Here is a 27,189-nt window from a genome sequence, read left to right as displayed (position 1 = left end):
CTTTTTGTTTTGCTTATGGTTTCCTTTGTTTCTGTTTTGTAAATAAGTTCATTTATCTCATTTTTTTTTTAGATTCTACATATAAGTGGTATGTTTGTTGAATGAATAAGCAAGGGAGCTTTGAGGGTTCCCTGGGTGGGAGCAATTCCAGGGGAGGTGAGAAGGCCCAAGGGCAAGGATAAGGCCTGAGCTTGGGTTTGGTGGGATGGGGGCATCACAGCCTCCCCAGGAGGTGTCTGGACTGGCTGGAGGCCCAGGCCTGCAGGCGTGGGGACAGTGAGCTTTCTTCCTGAGAGCCTGACACCTCCTGTGGCCTCTCACATACTTCCTGACATCTGGGTCCTGAGGGCACTGGGACAAGTGTCCTTTGGGGTAGGGTGGGAGGGAGTCCATTGACCCGCCTGCTGTCTAGCATGGCCTCTGCCTTCAGGGCCACTGGTCAGCAGGCTCCTGTTTCCTGTCCCCTGCCCCCCACCGCAGGTACTTAAGGTCTGAGAGGAGCCAATTGGGAGCTGTTGGAGCCACCCTGGAGGTGGCATCAGACCTCTCCGAGGCAGGCTGACCCCAGGGCCTTCCTACCACCCACACTGTCCATGGATTTTGTTGCTGGAGCCCTCGGAGGTAAGAGACAGGGGCAGTGGGGCCTTGCAGGGGACAGCTGCTCCTGGAGGGGCCAGGAGGGGCTGGAGGGGGTGCTCTGCCTTGACAGCAGTGGGATTCGAAGCTCCTCTGCAAGTGGCTGGCACCTGGCGTGGGCCACATGTGCCAGGTACTGGGAGGAGAGCACAGTTTCCCTGGACACAGGGCCCAGGAGGAGGAGGAGGTGGGGTGAGTCTGCGCTGGCCTGGGGGGCAGCTCAGCCGAGTAGGCTGAGAGGCAGCAAGGGGTGGGGGCTGCTGGGTGGGGGCAGTGGGTGGTCTTTGCCTGGCCAGAGGGCTGCTGGGCGTCATAAGCGTGGAGAATGATGGCTTGGGGCGGAGGAACCAGAGGCTCCAGGAGAGGGTGGACAGTGAGGACAGACTGGGCCTGGGTCCTGCCACACTGACTGGGAGTGGTGGGTGCGGAGGGGGAGGGGCCGGTCGAGCCCGGCCCCACCCTCCCTCCGCTGGCGGCAAGCACCCAATCCCCACCTCGCTGGGCCCCCAGACTGTTTTCACTTGTGGGGAAGGGCTGTTTTGAAAGCCCAGCCCCATCTGGAGATAACCAGCCCTCCCAGCAGGGCTCCTCCCAGCGTGGGCTCCTCCCAGCATTGATCACACAGGCCCGGGAGACTATTTTGGGTGAGACCCCATTGGCCTTGCTCCTCTTGTGAAATAGCAGTGGCTTGTGGTCAATACTTCTGGGAACCATGTGGGGTGTTCTCTTCAGAAGGGGAGGGCAGTGTGGAGCCAGGAAAGACCAGGGCCCTGGCCTCACCACTGGGCTTTCTGAGGTCCTTCTGTGGGCTCAGCAGCTTCCCTGGATATTAGTCTCCTAAGGAAGAGGCTCAGAGAAGGGGTTTGACTTGCCCAAGGACACACAGCAGGAAGGGCTCCAGAGTTTTGTATCTTTCCTCCAGAGCCTAGGGAGGGCCTGGGTGGGAAGGTTTCCTGCTCTGTGCCTGGCTCCAGCTCACGGTGTTCAGACCTGGTCCTTTTCCTTGAGGAATTCTAGTTTTGGAGGCAGAGATGGCAGGCTGTGGGACAGCAGCAAAACCAGGTGACAGGGGTTGTGACCAGCATATTTTCTGGCACAGAGGCAGCCAAGAGGATGGGGATTAGGGAGGGCTCCAGAGAGGAGATGATGCTGTGGCAGGCTTTTGACGGATGAGTAGGAGTTCGGTGAGGTATATGTAAGGGTCAAGGAGGGTAATTCTACCCAAGATAGTCAGTCAGTCAGCCAGTCAGTCAGTCAGTCAGTCAGTCAGTCTTTTGCTTCACTTTCTTTATTCACTCATTCATTCATTGACTTTGTTCTTTCATTCATGCATATTTATTGAGTTCTGGGATATATAGTAAATAGGGCACAGGCTTCACATCCCTTATTGTCCTTAGATGGCCCTCACCCACCTCTTCATCCTCAGGGATGAAATTCCAGGGACCTACCTGCTTGCTCTTTGACTTCCCCACGGCTGTGCTGGGGGCTTGGCCATTGAGACCCTGGTGTTAGGAGAGAAGAAAGGAACAGGATGGTGGCATCTGGCCCTCTGTGCAGAAGGCAGAGGGCCGTGGTCCAGGAAGCCTTGGGTCCTACTCTGTCCCATGCAAACTTATGCAGTCCTTCACGGAGCCCTAGGGTGCCCTGGACTTTCCTACCTCCCAGTCTCTGCTTGAGCTGTGCCTCCCCCTCTGCCACCCCCCAGAGTTGCAAGGCGCGGTTGCCTTCCAGCTCGCAGACAAACCCTTCACAGAATGATGCTTGAGGGCGAGCTCGGCCTGGCTTGGAGTCAGGGCCCAGCAGGTGTCCTGCCAATTCTCCCAAATATGACACCGGAGGGGAGGCCAAGGAGGAGAAGCCACTAGCAGCTTGGCAGAAGTCACTTTACCTCTCTGAGCCTGTTTCCTCATCTGTACAATGGGGGTCACTCCCCTCACTGATGAGACACAGTGTGGAGGAGAAGAGCTGGGTTTGGGTCTCTCTCAGTGGGAGTGCGGTCGGGGCTGCCCCTCCTTCCCTGAGATGGGCTCAGGCTCCTGCCCTCCTCACTGGTTTCTTGGGTTTCCTTCCAGGCGTCTGCGGTGTTGCTGTGGGCTACCCCCTGGACACGGTGAAGGTACGGTCATAGCCAGGCCCCTGCCACCCATCCTGAGGCTCCTGCCTGGATTTAGGACTCCCACCAATGAGCAGAAGACCTTCCTAGTCTGCTACTCAGACCAAGTCCCCATCATGGTCCTCAGGATTGTCAGTGCCCCTTTCTCACCCCTGTGCCTCCCAGATTTCTCATCTTAAATGAGACTCCCTATCCCTGCTCTGCCCACAGTCAGCAGGCCTTCAACAATCAAGAGGTTGGCTCTTTCCCTACTCCAGGGCCTGCTGACCTTGCCCCAGTCCTGGAGCCACCCTTTCCTGAAGCCTGCTTCTCCCACAGGTCAGGATCCAGACAGAGCCCAAGTACACAGGCATCTGGCACTGCATCCGGGACACATATCGCCAAGAGCAGGTAGGCCTGGGGCCAGGGTAATGGGCAGGGGGTGCTGGGGCCTCAGACCCCAGGGCTGCCACTCACCACCTGGCCTGGCAATGCTGAGCCCCTTTCTGGGCCTCAGTTCTCTCACCTTCCAAATGAGGATAATTGCACCAAGTTCCTGGACTCCTCTGAGGACTAGAGCCGGGATGTCTGGCACACGAGAGGTGCTAAGAATGAGGCCCTGCCTCCAGGAGAGGGTCTAGAGGGGGCATCTGGGGCCTCTGATGGTCAGGGGAGGGACCTGTCTGCATTTCTGCAGTCTGAGCACCCTTTGAAAGTGCACTGGGTAGAGTTGTCAGGGGTCCCCAGGTCCAGCTCAGGTCTGGAGGACGGTCTCAGGGACACTTACCAAAGTGAACTTGTGAATCAGTGCCGGCTGTGGGCGAGTAAAAGAGAAAGAGCAACCACGAAGCTCCTGGTTTAACATCACTGCCATCCCCTAGCTGCCCTAGGTCAGGCCTGGCCCCGTCTCCTCATTCCCTTTGCACAACCTAAGTTGAGTGGGACAATCCCCGTCTTACAGCCAAGGAAACGCAGGCCCTTGCTGGCAAGTGACTTGCTGGGGGTTTTGCAGTGAGGGTGGGCGGGGCAGGGTGAGGTTCAGGGGCCCTTTGGGCAGCCACTCCTCCCGGCTGGGCCTCAGCCTGACTCGGGCCCTTGGTCCCCTCCACCTGCTGCCAGGTGTGGGGCTTCTACAGGGGCCTCTCGCTGCCCGTGTGCACGGTGTCCCTGGTCTCATCTGTGTCTTTCGGCACCTACCACCACTGCCTCGCACACATCTGCCAGCTCCGGTACGGCAGCGCCGACGCCAAACCCGCCAAGACTGACATCACGCTCTCGGGGTTCGCCTCTGGACTCGTCCGTGTGAGTGGGGTGGGGTGATGGGGTCCAGGGACTGCAGGGGTGGGGAGAGGTCATGAGGGCCTGAGAGGGCACTGAGCCCTGCAGGAGGGGAAACTGAGGCTTGCTCAGGGCAGAAGCTGGATTGAGGCTGGGGACTGAGGGTGCAGACTCGGCTGACTTGTTAACTGAGAGCACTTGAGTGTGCTAGGGAGCCTCTCTGAGCTTCTGTCTCTTCCTCTGTGACAAGTGTGGTGAGGTTATGAGTGTGGAGCTCCCAGCACAGGGTCTGACAGGTATGAGCACCCACAAGATGGCAGCCAATAGTATTAGTAAATTATAATCTGTCATATACTAATGTGATCAAATGTTTTATATGTATAACTGAATCAATTTGTTGTACGCTGGAAACTAACACAATATTGTGAATCAATTATACTTCAAAAAAGTTATCAAATGCTTACATTAAGTGTTATACTATTCTTACATTAAATAATACATTAATATGTCATTAACATATTAATTACATGATTAAATACTTTTGGGACCTGAAGTCATAGATGGTTACCCGGCAGCTCCTGTGTGTGGAGCCACTTTGCCAGCAGAGAGGGTGTCACCGGAGAGAGCACTGGCTCCAGCTTGCACGGGCAGGGCTGGCTCTGAACCCTGCTCCACCGTGGCCAGTGGGCCAGCCTGGAGCTCCGTGGGGCCCAGGGTCCCCAGATGTCATTGTGGGCAGCACAAGGCTGATGGGGGAGGCCAGGTACAGGGAGCGTGGGCAGAGCTGCCGCCTCATCCCCGCCCCCGCTCTGCTCCAGGTGTTCCTGACCTCGCCCACCGAGGTGGCCAAGGTCCGTCTGCAGACACAGACGCAGCAGCAGCGCCCCTCGGCCTCGGGGCCCTCGGCTGCACCCCCCATGTGTCCTGCGCCCCCTGCCAGTCTTGCACCGGAGCCCAAGTACCGTGGGCCGCTGCACTGCCTGGCCACGGTGGCCCAGGAGGAGGGCCTGAGGGGCCTCTACAAGGGCAGCTCAGCCCTGCTCTTCCGGGATGGCCACTCTTTCGCCACCTACTTCCTCTCCTACGCCATCCTCTGTGAGTGGCTCACTCCTGCTGGCCGCAACCAGCCAGGTGAGATGGGGGCTGAGGCGTGGGACAGTGGTGGGGCTCAGCCCCAGGGGAGTGGAGGCCGGGAGGGGAGACGTGGATGAGGCCGCACTGGTACCCGGTGCCTCCTGGGTGGGAACCTCGATGCCTTCAACACGAAAGGACAGACCTGTTCTGGGTGGCGCTGGATGGGTCACGTTCACGGTGAGAGCCCAGGGCTCCCTCCTGCCTGGGCCCTGACCTGGGTGCCCATCTGCCCTCCTCGGGGGCCCCAGTCTGGCTTCCAACCAAGGCCCGTGTGGGGCTCTCCTGGCAGATGTCTTGGGCGTGCTGGTGGCCGGTGGCTGTGCAGGGGTGCTGGCCTGGGCGGTGGCCACCCCCATGGATGTGATCAAGTCGCGCCTGCAGGCGGACGGGCAGGGCCAGCAGCGCTACCGGGGCCTCCTGCACTGCATGGTGAGCAGCGTTCGGGAGGAGGGGCCGCGGGTGCTCTTCAAGGGGCTGTCGCTCAACTGCTGCCGCGCCTTCCCTGTCAACATGGTGGTCTTCGTCACCTACGAAGCCGTGCTGAGGCTCACGCGGGGCCTGCTCACATAACCGGTTCCCACGAGCCAGGGGCCGACCTGCCAGCAGTTTCTGGAGGTCCTTGGAGCTGGAGAGGGCAGAGGGGAGTGTTGGGGTCCAGGCCCCACCAGGCCATCCCCCAGGGCATCCGGGGCCTCCCTGCCCAGCAACTGACCACAAGAAGGTCATGGGGCCCATCTGCCGTCAGCCCGGGGTTGGCCTGAGGGTCACACGTGCCAGGGAGAAGGGGGCCTCTGGGATGAGGATGTGGCTGCAGGGAGTCATTTGTGCATTTGGTCACTTTTCACCCCGGCTTCCCTTTTCCCTCCCCTTGCCGCCCCATGTCTTCAGAGCACCCCTGTGTCCTCTTGGCCCCCCGCCCCCCCCCCCCCCCAGCTCTCCATGCTCTCTAGTGTGCTCTTCATGCCTGGTCTCTCAGAGGCAGCCACCTGGTCTCCCCACCAGATGGAACCCGGGCACAGCTATCTGGCGCCTGGCCCGCTCAGCCCCTGTGCCAGGCAGCTCAGAGAGGCGCTGCAGGGCAGCCCCGGGGAGCTCGGTGTGAGGTCTGCTCACAGGTCTGGTCGCTCTGCTGTAGACCCTGGAGATGAAGCGGAGAGCTGTTGCCAATAAAATGTTTCTCAAGATGTCAGTGGTGATGCTCTGTGTTCCGTGGGGCTGGTGACCGGTTTCCTCATCTCCAGCTCACCCTCAAGAGGCCAAGCCCTCCAAACTTGTGTGACCAGGGCTCCCACTGTGCAGATGGGCACACTGAGGCCCAGCCCAGCACTCTGGCTGGCTCCACTCTCTTGGCCTTTGGGGCTGGGGGGCCTGGCCTGTGCCCTGAGCCCTGCCACAGGGGGCCACTCAAGAGTTCAACATGGCACCTGCTCTCCTCACCAAACCCACCCAAACCCACCCCCTTTCTCAGGGAAACTGGGCTCCAGCCAGTTCCAGCCAGCTGGCCCCTCCAGTGCAGCCCAGGGGATGTGAGCCGCCTTTCCAAGGGGCCTGGAGGAGGGAGGGTCCGTGTGTCCTCGACACCGCTGGGTCCTTACATAGGTTACACATTATCACAACAGCTCAGAGACGGGCCAGGCCTGCCCAAGGTCGCCCAGCAGGGAGGATGTGGGGAGGTGCACACCTGCACTGCTGAGGCCCAGCCGTCACTTTGGCACCATGCCGCTTCCAGTGACGGTCCAGCATGAACCTGCCCGGTCCCCACTGCAGCAGCCCTCTGGTAAAGCCAGGCAACACCATCTTCACTCAGACACTGGCCTTGACCGTGTCTTTGGACTGAAGGACCTCCAGTGTCCTGGCTGAAGGAAACTCCTCCCAATTCCTGGAACACGTTGGGGGACCCTCTCCTCTGGTCTGCTCCTGTCATACAGACCCAAGGACTTGCCCACATCCTGTGCTCTCTGCCCAGAACACCCTTCCTCCTCCTCTGCCTGGCTAACTCCACATCCCAGGCGTCACTTTCTCCAGGAAGCTCTCCCTTCCTGACCACTGCTGCTGTTAGGTCTGCTCCGCTCCCATGGGGCCCTGGTTCATTGTCTGGTCACTATCCTCCTCCTGCCCCAACCCCCACCCCACCCAAGACTATGAGCTGCCCACGATCAGCATGTCTGATATGGACTATATCCAGCTCAGGGCCTGGCACATAGCAGGTGCTCAGGGGGTGTGGAATGAATAAATGCATGAGTGAATGAATGAAGCCCTGCAGTGCATCCTCGAAGTTCATCACGCTTGCAGTTAAAGAGGCTGAGAGCTTTGGCCGGGTGCTGGGGGAAGGGCATCACTAACAAAAGGTTTCAGTGTTCATCAAACCCTGTCCTTGCGTCCACCCTTGGCAAGAAGACCACTAGCGTGCCCACCTCCTGTGGCCTTCCCCGGGGTAGGGTGGGGACCATCGGTCACTGAACGCTGGCCCCATCCAAGCTGGGGAAGTGGCTCTGTGGGAAGGCCAGGGCCTCGCTCTTGCTACAACTTCCAGGTGCCAAGGCCCTCTGGAGGACCAACCCAGCCCTTTCTTTAGAAATGGGGAAGTGAAGGAGTGCGGAAGAGAAGGGCGAGACACAGAATCAAAGGGCCAGAGCTAGGTTTTCCCACTAAGCAAGTCCAAGCTGCACCTGAAGTTTTGAATGAGAGAGATAAAGGGTAGTCACCCGAGGGCTTACTGGGGAACCACGGGGCTGCTGGGCTCATGTGCTGAGGCCTGCGTGGGACCTCGCCATGCGGTGCCGTCCCTCACCGCCCCCGCCAGCTCTCCACTCTGTTTAGTGTGCTCTCACTGTCCCAGATGCAGCTTGATGGGGCCGGGCCAGACCCGGGGACCAAAGAACAGCTAGGTCTGAAGGCTAGACATTCACATCACAGGGGATGGTAACCGACCTCCCACCTCACTCCCGGCGCTGCTGCCTGTCCTAATCCAGGGCATCTCTCAGCAAAGAATCCACTGGTTTTTAGCAAAGTGTAGGTGGTAGGAGGGTCTTAACCAGCAGTGACCTTGGGCAAGTCCCTTGACCTCAGATCCAGGGCCCAGCTCCTAAGACCCACATGAGGTGGTGTTGCTTTTGTTTTATGGGGAGCTGGGGGGGGTCCACCCAAAGTCACTGGCCTGTGTCACCTTTCTGTGGCCCCAGGATGATGCTCTGGGTGAGTGAAGGGGCAGCTTTGCTGCCCTGGAGACTTCACTGTGTTCCCTCCTGTGGTGTGGACACAATGGAGCAACGATAGGTCGCCTGAGCTGTCCAGGCCACACTCCCACGGCCCCACCATGGGTGGCTCACTCCACGGGCCACATCCAGCCATGAGCGGGGGCAGGGGCCCAGCCTGGCGGGAATCAAGGCAGGGAGAGGAGACATGGGTGAGCTCGTGCCGCACACTGGTACTGGGGCCTCCCAGGGCGGAAACCTCAGGGCCCTTGTGCAAACTGGTCCCTCTGTGTGTGGGCAGAGCAACATGAAAGTCAGGACAGGCCTATTCTGCAACAAACCCACTGTGTGGCTTTGGACAAGTCACATTCTCCTCTCCCGAGCCTCAGTTTCCCTACTTGTAACACGAGGGGGCGAGCTGAGTGAGCCCAGAGTTCCTTTCCAGCTGGGGCCTGCCCTGGGCCCCCATGAATGGCCTGTGGCCCAGCTCACAGTCTGGCCCCTGTCCCTACCCGGCACCGCTCTGACCACCCTGTGGCTGCCTCCCTCTCCCACAAATGAAGACATCTGCTTGCATTCCCCACCCGCTGTTGGAAACATCACACTCTGTGAGAGTCAGCATCAGGGAGGCTGCCGAGGGCTCGGAAGGCAGACAGGCTCCTTGCTCCTGATTCCTGGGAGCCAGCGCCTCAGAGCCATGGGGGCTTCCAGGACAGTGTGTCCATCCCACATTTATCCAAGTGTGATGCTCGTGGAGTCAAGGGCCGTCCACGGAGGGGCAGGTGTAGCACAGCCCCCGACTGCAGTGAGGCCCCTGCTTGCACCTCCAACCCCAGTCAGCACAGTGACACAGGTGGGACCAAGGGGAGTTTATTTGTTGTGAGCAAGACTGGAGTAGAGCAGTCAGGAGTGGGCCCTGCGCCTCCAGAAAGGGCAGACACTTCAACCAAGGGCATTCCCTGAGATGTCTTCTGCTTTCCCCAAACTACACAGGGCGCACGTTCAAACGGGCCTCCGTTGGACACGCCACAAAAGGCCTTGGGGCCACTGCACGCTGTCTAGCTGCGTCCACCTGTCTGGGGACACAGGCAGGGCTCTGCTCTATAGACTTCCATGTCAGTCGAGCATCAAAACAAAAGCATCTGCAAAGGCAACAGAGTCCCCGCAGCACCTGGCACAATTGGAGCAAAGCGGCCACCGGTTTTCAGTACGGAGTGTCTAGGATCACTTGGTGGAAACATAGTATTAGTACATTTGGGGAAAAGAGCGTGATTTCTGGAGTAGAGTGCGTGCATGGTCTGGAGCTTAGTAAACTGGGAAGTTTCACCCACAAAAGACTCAATTTAATAACAACTGGTCAACTCTGGCCAGTATTCAACGTTAAAGGCAGCTTTCGAGCAGAGATCTCTCACAGTCAGAAGTACAGCAGAGCTTTTAGCTAGCAATTTTTAATTTTGGGGGGTGGGGCAGGGGCTGAAATACATCTTGTGCTCATTAAACTTTGCCACATCAACTTTTCAAAACTTTTTTTTTCCGGTTTTACGGTCATGACATTTTGACTCTAGGTCTGTACATGTAGACTATGTATTCTTTTATAGAGCAGGTTTAAGAGTCTATTTGAAACTGTAGGATGCTTTCAAATAGCTGTCATCCTATGGACCAGAGCAGGCTGGCCAGTGGACACCTAGCCCAAGGCTCCACATCCCTGCAGCTGATTTGTGGGAGAGACTCCAGCTGGACTTGTCTGCGCGACCATGCAGTATCCCCTGGCACCCACTCCCCCCCATGGGGTTATGCTCACACGAGACCGACAATGACATTCAGCAGAAGAAACAGTACTGGTACATACACAGGGCTTAGAGACACCAGGCCAGTAATTACCGTGCGACAGAGCCTAAGGGTAGTGCTGATTTGGCTGGGCTGGGATGACTGGTAAATTACATCTCTCAGCACGTGTATATAAAAGGGGCGTTACTGGAAGTCGTAGGACAGCTTCCGGGGAGTCATGAACTCCTTCACGATCTCGTCTGTGACCTCCTTGCGTCGGGCCTGGTGCTCGGCGATCAAGGGCTGCAGGACCTCAATGAGCGTCTTCTTGAGCTCACCGGTGAGCAGGGCCCCGCTGGTATAATCCTGCCCGGGAGGAGGTGGGTGCGGTGAGAAATGGCCACGCAGCCCCGGGCACCTCCTGCCCCGGGCACCACCGCGCGGAGCCCACACGGCTGTGTGGGCGGCGCAGAGGCTGGGCCTTAAGCCACGCTTTTCTTAAAGGGACTGGTAGGGGGCTCGGCCTCCCTGCCGGGTCACAAACTCCAGGCCCTGAGACAGATGCTCCCTTCAGCCTTACTGGCTTCTCTAAAATCTCTGTTGAATCTTTTTTCATTTTCTGATTGCAAAGTAATAAGTATGCGTCGAACAAACTTAATAAGTACCTAAGCCACAAAGAAGCAGCCAAGTAAAGAAAGTGCCCAGAAGTTGAGGGCCACCGCTAACACCCTGGCAGGTTTGGATTGCTTCCTGGAGCACTGTACGCGCACACAGCGGCTCTCACTGCGTTTCCAATTTCCTGTCCTGTTATCACTACTGCATGCATTTTATCCCTGTGACTAAAACCTCACGGCTGCTTAGTAACCCCTCCTGTTATGATTCTTAGTTAACGGTTTCTCTGTTGTAGAATCTCCTCTGAACTTTCTGCTATTGTCATTTTTAACACCTTTGCACAGGGAGTTTTTTATTCTGGATTCGTTCCTTGGAAAAAAATTCCAAGAACTGGAAAACCTGAGACGAAGGCTATGAATATTCTTTGGGCTCTTTGTATCCATTGCCAAACTGCTCGCCAAGAGGCTGTGCTGACAACACTTGATGTAGCCGGGCGAGCCCTGAAGCGTCTGGACTGCGGTCACTGCAGATGCGACCCCCACCCCGCCAATCTGGGGGTGTTGTTCCAGCACTCATGATGCCTTGTTTTCGTTTATGTTTCTCTGATGGCTAGAAGGGTTAAACCTTTCCGTATGGCGATTACCTAGCAGTTTGTATTTCCTGCTGTGTGAACTTCCTGTTCCCAAGGTTTCAGGGCACTCGGTCAAGAACACGCCCGACAGACTCAACCTCGGCCTCTCTCAGCGGGCCTGTCCCACCCTCCAGGCCAGACTCACCTTCCGGATCTGCTCCAGCTTGTCATCGTCCTCGAGGAAGAAGGTCAGGTACATGAAGGACACGTCCACGTCACAGTTGCCCCCAAGCTGCCGGTGCTCCTCAACGGTGTCTCTGCCTCCGGAAAATGCGTGCTTGTTGACCTGCGCCGGTGAGGGGACAGAGGTGGCGGTGGGCCTGGACACCCTGTGGTGGGGGCTGGCCAGGAGCCCCGGGGCGGGAGGAGCCCCCAAACTGCTCCTTCCTGAGGAGCCTGGGCACGAGCCACAGTGGGGCTCGCTGCAGTGGGGCCTGGAGGGCGGGTTAGCTTTGAGCACCCCCCTCACAGACACAGGAGAGTCAAGGAGGCCAGAGCACACCTGAGCTGAAATTTGGGGGACATGTTCTAAGTGCTCTCAGGTGACGAGCTGCAGAAAGTGGATGAACACTGTCCATCTTCAGAGTCAGAGGGGTGACTGGGAAGGGGCGGGCGCACTGTCAGCAGAGGACAGGAGAGCCTGACCCAGCTCGGCTGCCACCCCCCACGTGGACAAGAGGACGGGGGCACAAGGACAGGGCTCACAGGGAGAGCAGCACCCACGAGAAGTGTGAAGGCGGCAGGCCGGCTGGCAGGACCCCGTGTGAAAACATGCAGTTTTAGCAGCTGAAGACTCAGAAGCTAACAAAACGGTTTTTCGGAATCACTGAAGGTCATCTTAGAGAAATCAGGGTCAAGAGGTGAGAGAGGAAAAACCAAAAAGGAGACACAAAGTTCCTTCAGGGCTCTTCCCATGAGCATTTGAGAACCTTACTACGTACAAATGCCACCCTCACTGCTTTCACGGGGAGAGGGTGCGTAGAGCAGGGGTGTCTCAGTGGAGACGTTCAGTCAGTCCCCCAGGAGGACCTCAGGGCCGGTGACTAGCCGGGGCGCCCAGCGGCAGCAGACAAACATCAGGGGCAGAGGCCGGCAGGCACCAGCGAGGTCAGAGGAACCCACCCTTCTTGGCAGGACGGCGGAAGCTGGCTGGAGGGCTCTGGCAGGGCATCATGTCACAGCCCACAGGAGGCATGCGTTGGCCAGCACTGCAAAGGAGCTGCCCCACTCTCCACTTCTAAACTGCGATCTTCAATTTGGGCAGCACTCTACAGTTTACAACTGCTTTTATAGGTGATCTCACGTAACCCTTGCCTCTATTCTGTGAAGTTTGTACAGCTGCTCCCACTTCACCGTGACACCTGGACAACCACGGTCACTCACCACCTGCAGGTGAGTGGTGGGGCCCAGGTAACCCAGGGCTCCTGACTCCAGGCCCGGAAGGGCCTAAGCTGTGGGGGACCTGGGATATGGTCCTGCCTCACTGCTTCCCAGCTGTGTGAATGCAGGGAGGCTGCTGGGCCCCTCTGAACCTAACTTCCTTGGCTGAGAAATGGACACAGCCTCCAGGGGGTTGTGGGACTGACTGAGGTCACACAGGTAAGTGTGCGGCAGGCAGTCATGCAGCCAAGCCTCCGTGTCTCTGGTGTGGCCGCTGTTGTTCCTGTTGGGAGAGGGCCAGGGCAGATGGCCCCTCCTTGGCTGGCGAGGAGATTCTGATCCTGGAGCTGAAGGTAGGCTTGGGGTTTGAGAACAAGGGCCTGACCTGCCCCTGACCTGCCCCACAGGGCAGCCGTGATGCCAGCGTGTGGTTCCTGACCTTACACTCACTGCTCATGTAACCCTTGGGTCTTTGTTGGTCCCTGAACGAATGAAAAATGTCCCAGAGCCGTAAATGACTTCCTTAAAACAACACCTCAAAAACAAAACAAAATGACTTTTCTGCTGGAGGGAACAGGACCTTCCCTTCCCCTCTTCACCCTGTTCTGGAATTTTCAGCAGAAGCGAAAGAGAAAGAAAAAGCCCTGTTCACACCAGCCTCCAACTGAGGGTGGGAAAGCCGGCGACTGCCACTTCCTGGAAGACTGTTCTGATCTCAAGGGCTCCCCCTTGTCAGCCAGAATTTGGGACTTTCCAGAAGGGGCAGGGGCCCAGCAGTGACTCAGATGGTTGCGTTTCAGTCCTCAAATACAGTTTCTGGCACTCCTGTTCTAATCTTCCAACCCGCAAAAACACACCTGGTTCCAAATTGTCAACAGCTTTGTGGAACAGTGAGGGAATTGTTCACAAACTGGCAATTCAGAACCGAGCAACAGGAGTGCGGTCCCGAAAAATGAGGAGGCACAAACTAACTGATTTCTAGTTTCTCTGGTGACTCACAAAATATTTAGTGAGCACTCCTGGGCCAGACCCAACTGTCTTGTGGAAGGACATTTATCAGTTTGGAGCCTCTGATAGGACACCCCACCTTGGTGATGGTGGCTCATGGGCCAGGAGGGCACCTGCTGGTTCTGGTGGAAACGTGGTTGAATTGGTCTCCCTCTCTGGGCCCCATCCTTCTCGTCCTTAAGGGGCACACAGCATTGTCTCCTAGCGCAAAGTGGAACCGGGAAATATGCAGAAAGCTCCTGGACCAGCTCCTGGAGTCCTTAGCCCCTGAGCTGGGGGATCAGAAATGTCCTCATTTTTCTCTATGGTTTAACTATAACTAAAGAAAGTTGCCATGATTTTGCTTCCCCAACAGAGTTGGTGAGAAAAGCAAGAGATGGAAAAACAAAACAAAACAAAAATTCAGAATTTTGCCCTCAAAAGGCTACAACCAAATTCACCTGGGATCTGGGAACAGGGCCGGGCTGCCTGGATCCCAGGATCCAAGGTCGCTGTGGCAGTGGAGGCCGAAGCACAGAGCAGGGGTGCCCGTCTCCCTGCACACAGTGAGTCTCCCTGCACGCAGGCTGCTCCCACCCGGGCGGCGCTCACCTTGGTCTTGATCTGCTTGGCTGTGTCGGTGAGGAAGATGGAGGAGTTGGGGTCGCTGGCACTCATCTTGGTCTGGGCACCCTGCAGGGCAGGGAAGAAGGTCGAGTGCAGCAGGGCGGGCTTCGGGTAGCCGATCCTGGGGGCCACGTCCCTGGTCATCCGGAAGTAAGGGTCCTGGGTGAAGGGAGGGGACAGTAGAAGGAGGGGCCCGCCGTCAGCCCGTGCGCAGCCCCTGCAAGGGCCTCATGGCGACACCCCCAAGCTTCCCAGGAGTTTAAGGAATTGACTCTTGCCTCCCCAACATCTTTCAAACCTCCTTTCCCACTGAAGAGAGGAGGAACCTCCTGCAACCCCCAGACGACAGAAGCCCAGCTCTGCTCCTGACCTGGTCAATGGCACACGGGATGAGGCACTGCACATCTGTCTGGTCTCGGAAGATCTGAGGGAACGAGTTGCTGAAGGAGGGGGCGGCCTGGATGGCAGGAAAGCTGATCTTCCCTAGAAGTGAGGACCAAATAGCTTCACACACGAGACCAGTTCCCTCTAGGTAACTGGCCCAGTGAGAGGGCAGAACAAAAACATGCTTCCTCCCACTGGAAAAGTAACAACCACTAAGGAAAATCTGAAAACTACAGAAAAGTAGAAAGAAGAAAAAAATCTGCAGTCCCAACTTGTGTCTGTTTCCTTCCGTTTTCCCTTCACTCCACTCTGCATTTTAGCTGTCCTCTCTCCAGTCGGTTCCCTACCTGTCCCACACTGTGACGTTTACACACGTGTCAGCCGTGCCCCACCCACTGGCTGTCTAGGCGGTCCCACATTTTTAATGACTATAAACGCTGGTATCTAGGTCCATAACTGTTCTCGGTAGCTTGTATGCTGCTGCTGTTAACGCTGCTATTGCTGTTTGCTCAGGCCTGCCGAAGTGGGATCCTGGGGTCAAAGGGCATGGACCTCCATGTGGGCCTGACGAGTAGAGCCCGGCCAGCCCACCAGCGTGGTGCCAGCCCTGAAATCCTGTCTCTGGTGCTGTCTCCAGGCAGCCGTTTTCTCCTACTTCAGAAAGAGACACCCCAGTTCTGGGTTTCTGCCTTTCTCTAGGGGACAGGTGGGCGGCTACTAGCGAGCGCCCCTATCGCAGCATGGAGCTGCTTGTGGGTGCCGGGCTCGGGCTCAGGGCCTTCCCTGGGGTCGTCTGCACCCCACAACTCACTGGAGAAGGTGCCACTGCTGTCTCATCTTGCGTGTGTGGACCTCAGGCTCTGAGTGCTTCTGTGGGTCCCCAGACCTAGGGCAGAGCCAGTAGGTGCCGAGCCAGGATTCCGAGCCGGGTCTCCTGACAGCGGTGTGTGCAGCAGCTCCTCCCACCTCCATCTCCTTACTCACTCGGTGCAGCCCCGACGGAGACACCTCCCCACTAGAGATGCCCGGATTCCCAGGATTAAAAACCACTTCAAACCATTGGGTTATGTCCCCGTCGTCAGGAGTGAACCTGAGACATCAAGCGGTCTTCCTTACGTGAAAAGCCCCCAGTAAGACCGCACGGCATCTCCCTCTGCGCTCTTCCTTGCAGGCCCCTCACGCTGGCCCCTGGAGCGGTCCCCTCCCAGCCGGGCACGCCCGACACGAGGTGCCCACGGCCTCGTCCTGGGAGACGTCTGGTCGGCAGCCACTAGGCCTGGGCCGTGCACCGGAAGTAAAGAAGGGGAGGGGATCAGGGGACCCAGCCACTCGTCTCGGGACTGATTCTCAGCTCAAGGAGCTGAGGGTCTAACGGGAGAGGAGGCCACTGCATCTGAAAGGGGACTGAGATACGCGGAAAGGGCCGGAAACATGTGCAGAGGGAGGCAAACCATGTGCCCATCTGTTGGGAGCCGGGCCCCGGGAGGGGAGCAAGGGCGGGCAGGCTCTGGGGGAACTCGAGGCAAGCAGCTTCCTCTTGTAGGTGGGAAAACTGAGGTCCAGGGAGACAAAGGCGGCAGGTTCCTGGCCACCAGGGCAGGTCCTCTCATGCCCCCGGGCCTCCCCAAGGCTACCCACACTGACTGAAACCCCACAAGCAGGCCAAGGACTCCAAAATCGTCCCCAATCTCTTTCTTCTAAACCTTAAAAAGGATGACTGAGGAGAGGGACAGCTGGTATCCTGAGTACGGCTCCACACGGCCCAGAAAAGGGGTCGAATGCATCACACTAGCTCTTACGTTCCAGGGAAAACCCAGCCCTGGGCTTACTATTTAAAAAGACAGACAGCAAACACCACCCTCTCAGACAGCTCAGCCCTGGCAGACAACTCGACGTGCTGCCGCGGTGTCTCCAGGGCCCTGCTCCCTTCTGATGGGGCCGGGCGGAGCCCAGGCAGCCGCGGGCTCCTTACCGATGCAGTCACTGTCACTGAAGCCGAAGATGCCTTTCACTTGGTTGAAGGTAACGTGCTTCTGAATCTTCACCACATTCTTGTAGAAGCCTGGGCTCATCCTGCAAAGACAATCAGAATCAAACCCCAGGCCCAGAGGGCAGCGTCCATGGAGGGCAAAGCAGCGGACCGTAACCCCAGCAGGCCCGATCCGGCCTGGGACACGCTGGAGAGGAAGCTGCTGAGACGCCACCTATAGGTGAAGGTGCCTGCAGCGGGCAGAGCGGAGGGACCCGGAAGGAGCCAGTGTGGAATCCACACAAATCCCGTCAGCAAAAGAGGCAAGAACACACCGGATTCAGACTCAGTGGCTAATGTGAGATATTCGAATTCTGCAGGGGTCACCTGCTGAGCCCGCAGAGCTTCGAGTTTGGGGGCCCCAGGGCAACTTTTCTGTTGAGACAGACTGTGTGCTTATTGTGGGAGACCACAGTTGACCAGGAACAATGTGGGTCCACTTATACGTGGATACTTTTCAGTAGTTAAGTACTACAGTGCTACGTGGTCTGTGTCAGTGGAGCCTGCGGATGGGGAGGAACCTAGGATGTGGAAGGCTGCCTGGGTTACACATGGATAACACCCTTACTGCTCAACAGTCAACTGTACTTGCAACTTGTCACTGGATGGAATGTCTGGACAGAAAAGGACGGGCCCCGGAAGGAGCGTTTGTCTCAGTGCACTGCGTCCTCCGCACTGGCCACCGTTGCCCCTCTACTGTGGGGCTTCTGTGCCGTTTGGGCAGGGTGACCCCAGCCCCAGCAACAGGGCTGGGCTCTGATGGTGGTTCAAGCAACCGAACTCTCCTGGATGGTAAGAGGTGTGAAAAGGAGGTCTGGATCTGTGGCAGCCATTCTGCTATTAGAATGAGGCTGAAGATGAAGCCAACACCCGGAGGGGCGGAACCCAGAGTGGTTCCTTACACTGTATCTTTTGATGAACGCACTCAGCAGCTTTTCCGCCGGGCCCTGCAGTGTCAGGCACCACAAGGACACAAAGGGAAGAAGTGGGAAAACTAATGTTTACTACCGTGTGGCAGGGGCTGTTTTAAGGGCAGGACACAAGCTAACACTGCCCAACGCCCCTTCGAGGCAGCAGCTTCGCCTCCTCTTTAGAGATAAAGACAGAGGCTTGGAGAGATCAAGGGTCACGTCACAGACCTAGTGATTACAGGCCCTGGGATCTGGCTCGTCTGGCCCCAACGCCTGTGCTTCTCTTACCATATCGCTCGAAGAGTTTAAGATTTCTGGCCCCGAAGGGGGACCCCTGAACGTCTCTGGCAGGTGGGGTGTGAGTGTCAGAAGTGCAGGGACAATGCTGTCTGAGTTGGGGGCAGTGCGAGGCAGGAAGCCCTGTAAAGGTCAAGGCCACCGCAGCTGGGTCTGTTCAGAGTCGCAGTCAGCAATGGTGGAGGGACAGGGATCGGGGGAAGGAGGGAGGGGGTGAGGCTATGGCTTAGCCAGCTGGGTTTCAGTCCTGGGGGCTCTGGACAGGGTGGAGCAGCTCCACGGCGAGGACACACCAGGAGACATGGCAACAAGCAGACTCCCAGCTTGGGTGACCTGCTCAGTATGAGGAACACAGCAGAGAGCAGAGTGCAAGAACCACCTGGAAAGATGCCTGCCCTGTCGTCCTGTGGAAACAGGAACTATCTCCTGTCCGAGCAGGCCTCATGCTGCTGACACCTGGCGAGCACAAGAGCTGTCTGCCACTGGGGGAGATGGGCCAGCAAAGACTCCATGCAGCCTCGGGATCGGGGCGACTGTCTGTGCTAATCCCCAGGGCAAATGGGCCAGTGGCCCCCGCTTCCACTTGGGGTCACACTGCACGAGATGGCTCCCAGTCCCCACAAAGAGGGAAAGTGTAAGGCATCCCGGAACTGTGACAGGGCTCCAGCTCTGAGCGTTTGAGCAGGACTCCTGAAGAAGACCACCTTGACTGTTCTTGGAAGATGGGTCACTTCCTGGCCGCACTGTGCCCATGGTGTCCCCGGGGACAGCCCAGTTGCCAATGAGTGTGACGCACCTGCCTTCGCTGGGAATAAGGAACAGACCTGGCTGCACCCCATAAATGCGGGCCGGGTACCACAGTTTGCCTCCTGGAGAACACCCGCCATCACACTCCCTTGGTTTGGAGAACATCTCCCAGATTTACTCACACAGGCAGACGACCAGTGACAGGGTTTGAAGTTGGAAGAGGTTGTAGACGGTGACGCTGAGACTCGCCAGAAGCCAGCCAGCCAGCTCGAGCACTTCATGTGCAGTGGCTTGGCAAGTCCCCACAAAGCTCTGCAGTGACGGTACTGTCAATCCCCGCCCTGAGGGACCCATTCTTTACTCTTCACTCCTTCGCTATCCTCCCAACACTCACGTCACCTGCTCTACTACCTGTTAGCCATAGGACCCCCCCTGTTAGGGAGCACCTGACACAGTGGCTGCTGAACCCCCAGCAATGGCCTGGCATATGGCAGAAACTCAGCAAACACCTGTCTGGTGTACGAGCTGAGCCGGCAGAGAGGAGGTAACTCACGGCCTGGGTCACATGGCAGGTGCAGGCAGGATGAGAGCCCAGATAGAGCACTGTGAACCCCTCCACTGGACCACCTCTCACTAGTGTAAACCCCTCACTTCATGGGAAAACAGGCTCAGAGAACTGAAGGATTTGCCCAAAGGAACCAAGCCAACCCCGAACAGAGCTGGGTCTGGAACACTAGCTTTCAGATCCCTGGAGCAGGGTCCTTCCACCCTCACGGCTCCACACGCAGGGCCAGAAATGTGGTGGGTTGGGGGTGGCGGGAAGCTGCAGCCCCACCATTGACTCCTTCCCCCATGGGGCCCTCGAGAGGGTGGAGGCTGGCTTTGTTGTACTTCTGCTCTTAAGATGAGGAAGGAACTTTGTTAAATCAAAGATTTAGATTTTGAAAGTAAAATGCTTGAATGTTTAGAAGAAACTCTTAAAGGGAAAAAGATACTTGAAATCAGAATTCAACTTTTAAATGTCCCGCCTAACCTTAGAGTCAACATACAACATCTAAAAAGAGGTAGTACAGACACTTTGGTTTACATACTGTCTGGGTTTTCATCTTTACTCCATGTCTACAGAGAAAAAGGAAGTTCTTACTGAGCAAAGAGGCAGATTCAAAGCTGCAGTCACCAGAGAGGCTGGAAAAAAGCCACCATAGACCCCACGTTCTAGGTGAGAACGCGCCGAGAGCAGGGTGGGCCACGTGGCGGCCTTCACACGTGGACTGTGCCGATGTTCGCCCCCACCCCGATCACGCACCCACTTCCCGTGACGTCCTCATGGACTCGTGAGGTGTTTGTTTCTGCCCCACCAACATCTCTGTGCAGCGAGGCGGGGACTTTGTTCTGCTCACTGCTCTGTTCTAGGGCCTGGGAGGGCGCTCTATGCCTGCTGCTTTATTGGCTTAGTGGGAGAGGACCACCCCTCATGCTCAGACGGGGAGTCGGGGCATGGGGGAACTAGAGAGGGGGCACCTAACTCTGGCTCGGGAGGGACAGCTCCCAGGGAAAGGTGATGTGTGATCACGCGTGCGGAAGACAGCAAAGGACTCTGCTGAGCTAGGAGCACCAGGGTCAGGGGAGAGAACTCTGGGCAGAGAAGAGTGTGGACAGAGGCGAGGATGTGGAACTGCAAACAGTTCCGTCCAGTCGGGGGGAGCGGTGACGCTGGAGCGGAACATGGGCCAAATCACACGGGGCTGGGGTGCGAAGGGGAAAGAGTAACTGCATCCTGATGATGGAGAACCGGGAAAGGCGCGAGCAGGGGACAAGGCCAAACCTGCCTTTTAGAAAGAGCACTGGCTCGGGGGGTGGGGGGACCAGAGGCTAGGGGCCGCAGTGAGCGGGACGAGGCTGCACAGAGGGCCTTGTCCTAAAAAGAGCGGCAGAGCCCACAGAGTGTCTGTGGGTTCAGGCAGTTGAATCAAGTCCTTTTAGGGAAAATGGGGGGAGAGAAGTAAAACTAAGTGCTATGAAAGTTATACTAACGTTGACAGCTAAGGTCTCATCTGGTCCTACTCATGGACCAGTCTTGCTGAGTCATGGCCACGAAACAGAGGTGCCAGGACTCAAACTCAGGTCTACCTTCCTTTCTTCAAGCACCCCACCATGCCTCCGTGCCCACAAGAGAAGCGACTGAAAGAATGTAATAGGTACAATTAGATTCACTCATGTACTGGCTGGTAGGAAGGCGGGGATTTCCTACCGAGGCATCTATTTCTCTCAGTGAATACAAAGCGACCACTCAGACGTCAGTGCTTACAAAGGGAACGATTGGGGGAAACAGGCAAACTCCTCTGCCCCTACTGCTCACACAGCCCCGCCGGTGTTCCCAGCATGCCCCGCCAGGAGCTGCCGACCAACCCGCGTGACAGGGGCCACGCTCCATGCAGCAAGATAAGAGTCTCAATCCCTGCCCTTTGGGGACAGTCAGTGCTGTGCGGGAGCACCACATCGTAGGGGCTCATGGACTACCTGCTGAGCTGGACGGCATTCCTCCTGGGACAGCTGACAAACTCTGACTTCTCTGTCATTTTTTTTTTTGTGGGGGGAGGTGCGAAGTAATTTGGTTTATTTATTTATTTAATGGAGATGCTGGGGACTGAACCCAGAACCTTGTGCGTGTTGCGCACACGCTCTACCGCTGAGCTGTCCCCTCCCCCACAACAAAGTCTGACTCTTCTAACACACTTTTTGGGATGAAGTTCAGGACCTCGGAAGTTATAACTCATGGATTTTCAGAATGAGATATTCTGGCCTATTAAGTGGCTGATTTAAAAACCTAGACTGTGAGGGAACGGTGTCACCCATGAGTCTTTCCTGTGTGAGGAAAGGGTACCTTGAAGAAGGGAAAAACACCCTGATTGGCACAACCGACCACCTCGGGGGGAACCCGCGAGGCAGGGCTACTCCTCCGTCACAGCTGAGGACGGAAATCTTCATCGTCAATGTAACCAATCAACCAGATCACAACACTTAATAAAGGAAGAAAAACACTGTCCAGACCTCGATATCTCAGATGTCTGAGAGGCGCTGCGGCCACGGCGACCTGGTCTCCACGTCTGCTCGTTTAAGAGGCAGCCGAGCGTCTTCTTACCCCATGTAGTCCAGGTCGGAGAAGATGAAAGTCTTGTTGATGTCGAAGCCGCAGGCGATGATGTCCTTGGCGTTCTCCACGGCGTAGCCGTAGGCCTGGTCCAGGGTCAGGTCCTTCCACAGGTACTTCTCGTCGTCGGTCATCTGGATGACCAAGGGTACGTTAAACACGTCCTGCAGCCACCTAAGGGACACGGGGGAAGAAGGCTGACCTCTCATTTCCCCGCAGAAAAATGCCACTCTGCATCTGGAAACATGGTTCCTACTGCCGGTGTACGTCCAAACTCGCTGGTCCATAGCATTGCATGCCTGGTCATGCTGTGGACTTGACTACTGGGAACAAGGGCCTCCACCATTTATTAACTGGGAGGGCCTCCCAATCGGCTCATGCTGGCCGCTCTGCACACTCTGTTTTGAAGCCTGACGATAACTGTGTGAGGTCGGTGTTGTTATTTGCCTCGGGCAGATATGGAAAGTAAGGCTCAATGAAGGACTCTTCTGTGGTCACGTGGACAAGGAACAGGAGGACGCAGGTCCAGTGACTCCAGAGCAGGGTTTCTCCATCACCCACGTTCCTCTAAAGTGACACCGGGAACGAGATGGACAGAAGCCACAAAGGGGCCAATTTCCCAGACCTTGGTTGTTCAAGCCAACATGAACTAGAGCTGCCTTGTCAGCTCGAGGCGAGGTCTGTGACCAACCACACATGTGCGAGCAGTCAGATGACGTGATACTCACTTTGTGAAGATGAATGGGATGAGGTGGCCTACGTGCATCGCTTCGGAGGAGGGGCCCCTGCCCGTATACAGGTAAAATGGCTTCTTATTTTCATAGGCATCAAGAATTTGACTCATATCCCTAGAGGGGAAAGGAGACAAGAAAACAGTGTGATGTTCTGAGAGAAAAATCAAGGCGCGAATGCTCACTTGGAAATAGAGATAAGCCGCTCGGATGATCACTGCAGCTTGTCATCCCTGGTGCTTATGTTACAAGAAGGACAGGAAACTTCTGAACTGGTTTCTCCTGTGATTATTTTTAAAGTATAAGACACGCAGGGTGGGGATAATGTGTTTAAAAGTTGGATACGGCTGGGCAGCCACTGGACCTCTTTGGGGCTTCTCCCAAATATCACCGCTGACGTATCATCTGCTTCACACGGTTCCCTGGGAGTGACGCCAGGCCAACACTACACAACCCTGGTTTAGAACCACCCAGTCCCAGGACTCCGCCGACCCAGCCTGGGGAGGTCGCAGGGCTCCCTACAGTCCTGACATAGGACAGGGAGTAAGGAATGTCCCCAGCTGGAGATCTGATTGGGGCTCCCTCAGACAGATCCAGACCCGGTGTCTTCATCTGGGAGATATTCTGGAATCATCCACCCTGCTGGAGGACTAGGGTCCACAGACAGTGCACACGAAGGGGCCTCCATCTTGGCTGTGCGCTGGAATCACCTGGCCAGCCGTTTCCACGTCCATCTGCCCGGGCTCTACCCTCACAGATTCGGCTTCAGTGGGTCGGGGGTGATGTCTGGGAATCTGCATTTTTAAGAAGCCTTCCCCGCCCCTGCCAGTGACTTTGGCAGGGTGTGAAATCACCCTTTCTAAGGTGTGAATGTTCTTTGTTTCTGGGCAAAGTGAGCCCAAATAAAAGGAATAACTATTTTTTCCAGCGCTCTGGGTAGGAGAATCTAGAAGACAGCATTCTGCAAGTGGCTTCTTGCACCCCAGACCGAGGGCTCACAGCGCCCGTCCCTGGGCTGACAGGCCTCAGGGTCTTCCGGGTTTGCTGCTTAGTTTTGACTCCCCGCCCCGCCCACGGAATGCTCACACAGTGCTTCTGAAGTAAGAATAAAACACTTGATTTTGGAAGAAAGAGAGTCCTTCTCTGGTTCTCACAACTAGCCAAATGAAACCCCTGTCAGCTCACAGAAGAGGAAACACGAGCTGTCACACGAGTGGCTCTTGATGCCGTGGTAGGAAGTCCCCGAGAACTCGCTATGTGCTGTCCTGAGGAAGGGGGAGCTGACTGGGCTCCTACTCTGAGCTCAGCTTTGTGGGGACAGTCCCAGCAGGGACCTCTCAGCTGCTGAGGGCGCCCAGGCAGCTGCCCAGTGCCGCGGCCCAACAGCACCAGGCAGAGCTCGTCAAATCCCCTCCTTGACAGATCAGAGAGGAGCGCTCCAATCTGAGAGTGGCCAAAACTTCAAGTCCTGTGCCTCCCTAAGCAAGAGCCTACAGAACTATCATGCTGAAATAAACAAAATAAGTCATAAGGGCAGTGAGAACTAAGATGCTAAGATAAAAAATTTTGATTAAAGATCCACAAAACTGGCAAACCTTGAGCTAAAGAGACAGGAAAAAAAAACAAACACCGAAACAAAAAAGACTCAAATTACCAAAATCAGGAGTGAATGGGATAGCACTGCTTATCTGGCAGGAATAACAAGGGTTATCAGGGAACACCGTGAACAACGGTACGCCAGCAAGCTAGACGGCCTCGATGAAACAGACAGAGCCCTAGAGAGAAACAAGCTGCCAAGGCCGACTCGAGAAGAAGCGGACAGTCTGAACAGATCTGTAACAAGCGAAGAAACTGAACTGGTGATAAAAGAGCCCCACCAAGGGAAGGCCAGGGCCTGATGGCGCCACTGGTGAATCCTCTCACATTTTCAAAAAATAATGAACAACAATCCTTCACACAAACTCTCCAAAAAAGCTGAAGAAGAAGGATACTTTTCCACTCATTCTGTGAAGCCAGTATTATTCTGACACCCAAAGCAAAGACATCAAAGGAAAACTACAGACCAATATCCCTTATGAATACAGAAGCAAAAATCCTCAGCAACCACAAATCAAATCCAGCAACACATAAAAAGGATTAGACACTATAATCAACTGGGATTTGTTCTAGGAATGCAAAGTTGGTGCAGCAAACAAAAATCAGCTCTGATTTATGGTCCGGTAACAACCTGGACCTGTGATTTGTGCCTGAATGGGGGGGGGGCAGTCTCATGGGGTTGAGCCCTTAATCTGTGGGATCTGATGCCCTCTCCAGGTGGACGGCATGAGAACTAGGATAAACTGCAGGACGCCCAGTTTATGGTTGCAGAATCCCTTGGTATGTGGAAAACCCACCCCTTTGGTGTCAGAAGTGGAGCAGAGCTGGAGAGGAGCCCTGAGCTAGAGGAGACACATTTCCCTTCAGAAATGGCAACGAACAACCTGAAAGTGAAATTAAGAAAACGCTCCTTTCACCAGCAACGAAAAGAACAAAACCTTAGGAATAAATCTAACAAGAGAAATACAAGGTTTGTGCACTGAAAATTATAGAATATTGCTGGAAAAAAACTAAAGCCCTAATGAGTGGAAAGACATTCTATGTGCATGCATTGGAAGACTTAATATTTTAAGAAGGCAACACTCCCCAAACTGATCTATGGATTCAGTGCAATCCTATTAAGATCCCACCTGCCTTTTTTTTTTTTTCTCGCAGAAATTAACAAGTTGATCCTAAGATTCATTTGGAAGTCAAGGTACCTAGAACAGCCAAAATAATCTTGAGAAGAACAAAGCTGGAGGACTCACGCTTTATAGTGCTAGACGTTACGACAAAGCTACAGTAATCAAGACTATGCAGTACATTTAATAAACCGTTAAGTATATGGTCAACTAATTTTCAACAAGAGTGTCAAGAAAATTCGATAAGGAAACAAAAGTCTTCAAAAAATGGTGCTGGGACAACTGGATATTCACATGTAAAAGTTGGACCCTCCCTCACACATATACAAAAATTAATTCAAAATGGGTCAGAGACCAAAATATAACAGCTAAAAGAGTTAAACACTTTGAAGAAAACACAGGTGTAAATCTTCATTACCCTGAATTAGGAAATGGTTTCTTAGGTATGACACCAAGCAACTAAAAACACAAGGAAACAAAACCCAACAAACAAAACTGGGGTTCATCAAAACTTAAAACTTTTGTGCTTCTAAGGACACTGTCAATAAAGTGAAAGACAGTCTACATAATGGGAGGAAATGTTTGCAAATCATGTATTTGATAAGAAACTAGTACCCTGAATATTTAAGAACTATTATAACTCAGTAACAAAAAGATAAACAACACAATTAAGAAGTTGGCAAAGAAAATATAAAAAAAGCCAGCAAGCACATGAAGAGATGCGCAACCTCATTGGTCACTATGGAAATACAAACCAAAACCCCAGTGAAACACCATTTCACACTTACTGGGACGGTTGTAGAAAACAAACACAAAACGGAAAGTAACAAGTGCTGGTGAAGATGTGGAGAATTGGAACCTCTGTCTGTACTTTGCTGAAGGGGATGCGAAATGACGCAGTCTCTGCGGAAAACCATTTGGTGGTTCCTCAGAAAGGGTTACCTCATGACTCAGCAATCTCACCCCCACCTACACACCCAAGAGAACTTAGAACATATGTCCACACAAAAACTTGTACACAAGTGTTCAGAGCCACAATACTGAAAACCAAAATGTGAAAATAATCCAAATGTCCATCAACTGCTGAGCAGGGGCAGATCCATGCAATGGAACAGCATTAGTATAAAAAGGAATGAAGGCTCACACAGGCTACACCATGCCCGAACCCTGAAAACATGATGCTAAGTGAACGAAGCCAGACAAAAGGCCACATGATGTATAATTCTGTTCACACGAAATGTGCACAATAGGGAATCCACAGACACAGAAAGCAGGCTAGTGGTTGTCAGTGGTGATGACGGGGAGGGAGGAATGGTGGAGGGAGGAATGGTGGAGGGTTTCTTTTGGGGTGATGAAAATGTTCTGGAAAGAGGTGATGGTTGTATAACCTAGTGAACCAAAACCCACTGAATTATGTACTTTTAAAAGGTGAATTTTATGTCATGTGAATTAAACCTCAATTAAGGAAAAGGCTTTGATCATATTCTGCCCAGAAAGCGTGCCAAGCGGGGCCTGGAGTTCTCTGCGTGCAGAATTTAGATCGCCGAGTCTGTCCTGCGTGTGCTCTCCCGTAACCATGATGTGAGGGCAGAACAGAACAGCCCTCCTTCGGACCACCAATTCCATGAACACAGCCTAGAAAATGGGCTGGCTGCAACCCCAGGTGATGTGTGGGGTGGGAGAGGCAGGAGCTCTTTTGGAACCTGCCCATTTTCTGACGTTATCTGTGTGGAATCTGCGGGCTAAGGCAGGGATATTCTGTCCCAGGGAGGCTCTGTTAAGTTTCTCTTTTGATATCATTAATGAGGAGGCTGGCACAATAGGAGGAAGCGGCACATACCTTCAGGAAGCCTGCTGCTTATCTTGGGGGAAACGCTGAACTTG

The 27,189-nt window shown here is 55.1% G+C and overlaps 2 protein-coding genes across 3 annotated transcripts in view; one reads left to right on the top strand and one right to left on the bottom strand.

Annotated features, from left to right (window-relative positions):
- Window positions 1–430: 430 nt before the first annotated feature.
- Window positions 431–6,324, top strand: SLC25A47 (solute carrier family 25 member 47). Its single transcript, XM_010968775.3, has 6 exons — window positions 431–621; window positions 2,709–2,752; window positions 3,068–3,139; window positions 3,848–4,030; window positions 4,825–5,137; window positions 5,430–6,324. The coding sequence occupies exons 1-6, from the start codon at window positions 594–596 to the stop codon at window positions 5,708–5,710; spliced, it is 921 nt and encodes a 306-aa protein (XP_010967077.1). The 5' UTR covers window positions 431–593; the 3' UTR covers window positions 5,711–6,324.
- Window positions 6,325–9,188: 2,864 nt separating this feature from the next.
- Window positions 9,189–27,189, bottom strand: part of WARS1 (tryptophanyl-tRNA synthetase 1) — a 30,624-nt gene continuing 12,623 nt past the window's right edge. For both annotated transcript variants that reach the window (XM_010968777.3, XM_010968776.3), the window contains exons 5-11: window positions 22,586–22,705; window positions 21,849–22,031; window positions 16,695–16,795; window positions 14,709–14,821; window positions 14,324–14,497; window positions 11,490–11,630; window positions 9,189–10,467 (exon numbers count right to left, since the gene is read on the bottom strand). In XM_010968777.3, the coding sequence (XP_010967079.1) occupies window positions 10,306–10,467; window positions 11,490–11,630; window positions 14,324–14,497; window positions 14,709–14,821; window positions 16,695–16,795; window positions 21,849–22,031; window positions 22,586–22,705 (994 nt within the window). In that variant the 3' untranslated portion in view covers window positions 9,189–10,305. The remainder of the gene's footprint in view (window positions 10,468–11,489; window positions 11,631–14,323; window positions 14,498–14,708; window positions 14,822–16,694; window positions 16,796–21,848; window positions 22,032–22,585; window positions 22,706–27,189) is intronic.

The sequence above is a fragment of the Camelus bactrianus genome, chromosome 6, assembly GCF_048773025.1.
Source record: "Camelus bactrianus isolate YW-2024 breed Bactrian camel chromosome 6, ASM4877302v1, whole genome shotgun sequence".
Lineage (NCBI taxonomy): Eukaryota > Metazoa > Chordata > Mammalia > Artiodactyla > Camelidae > Camelus > Camelus bactrianus.
Note: the sequence above shows the minus strand (reverse complement) of the source record. Positions and strands in the feature narration are given on the sequence as shown.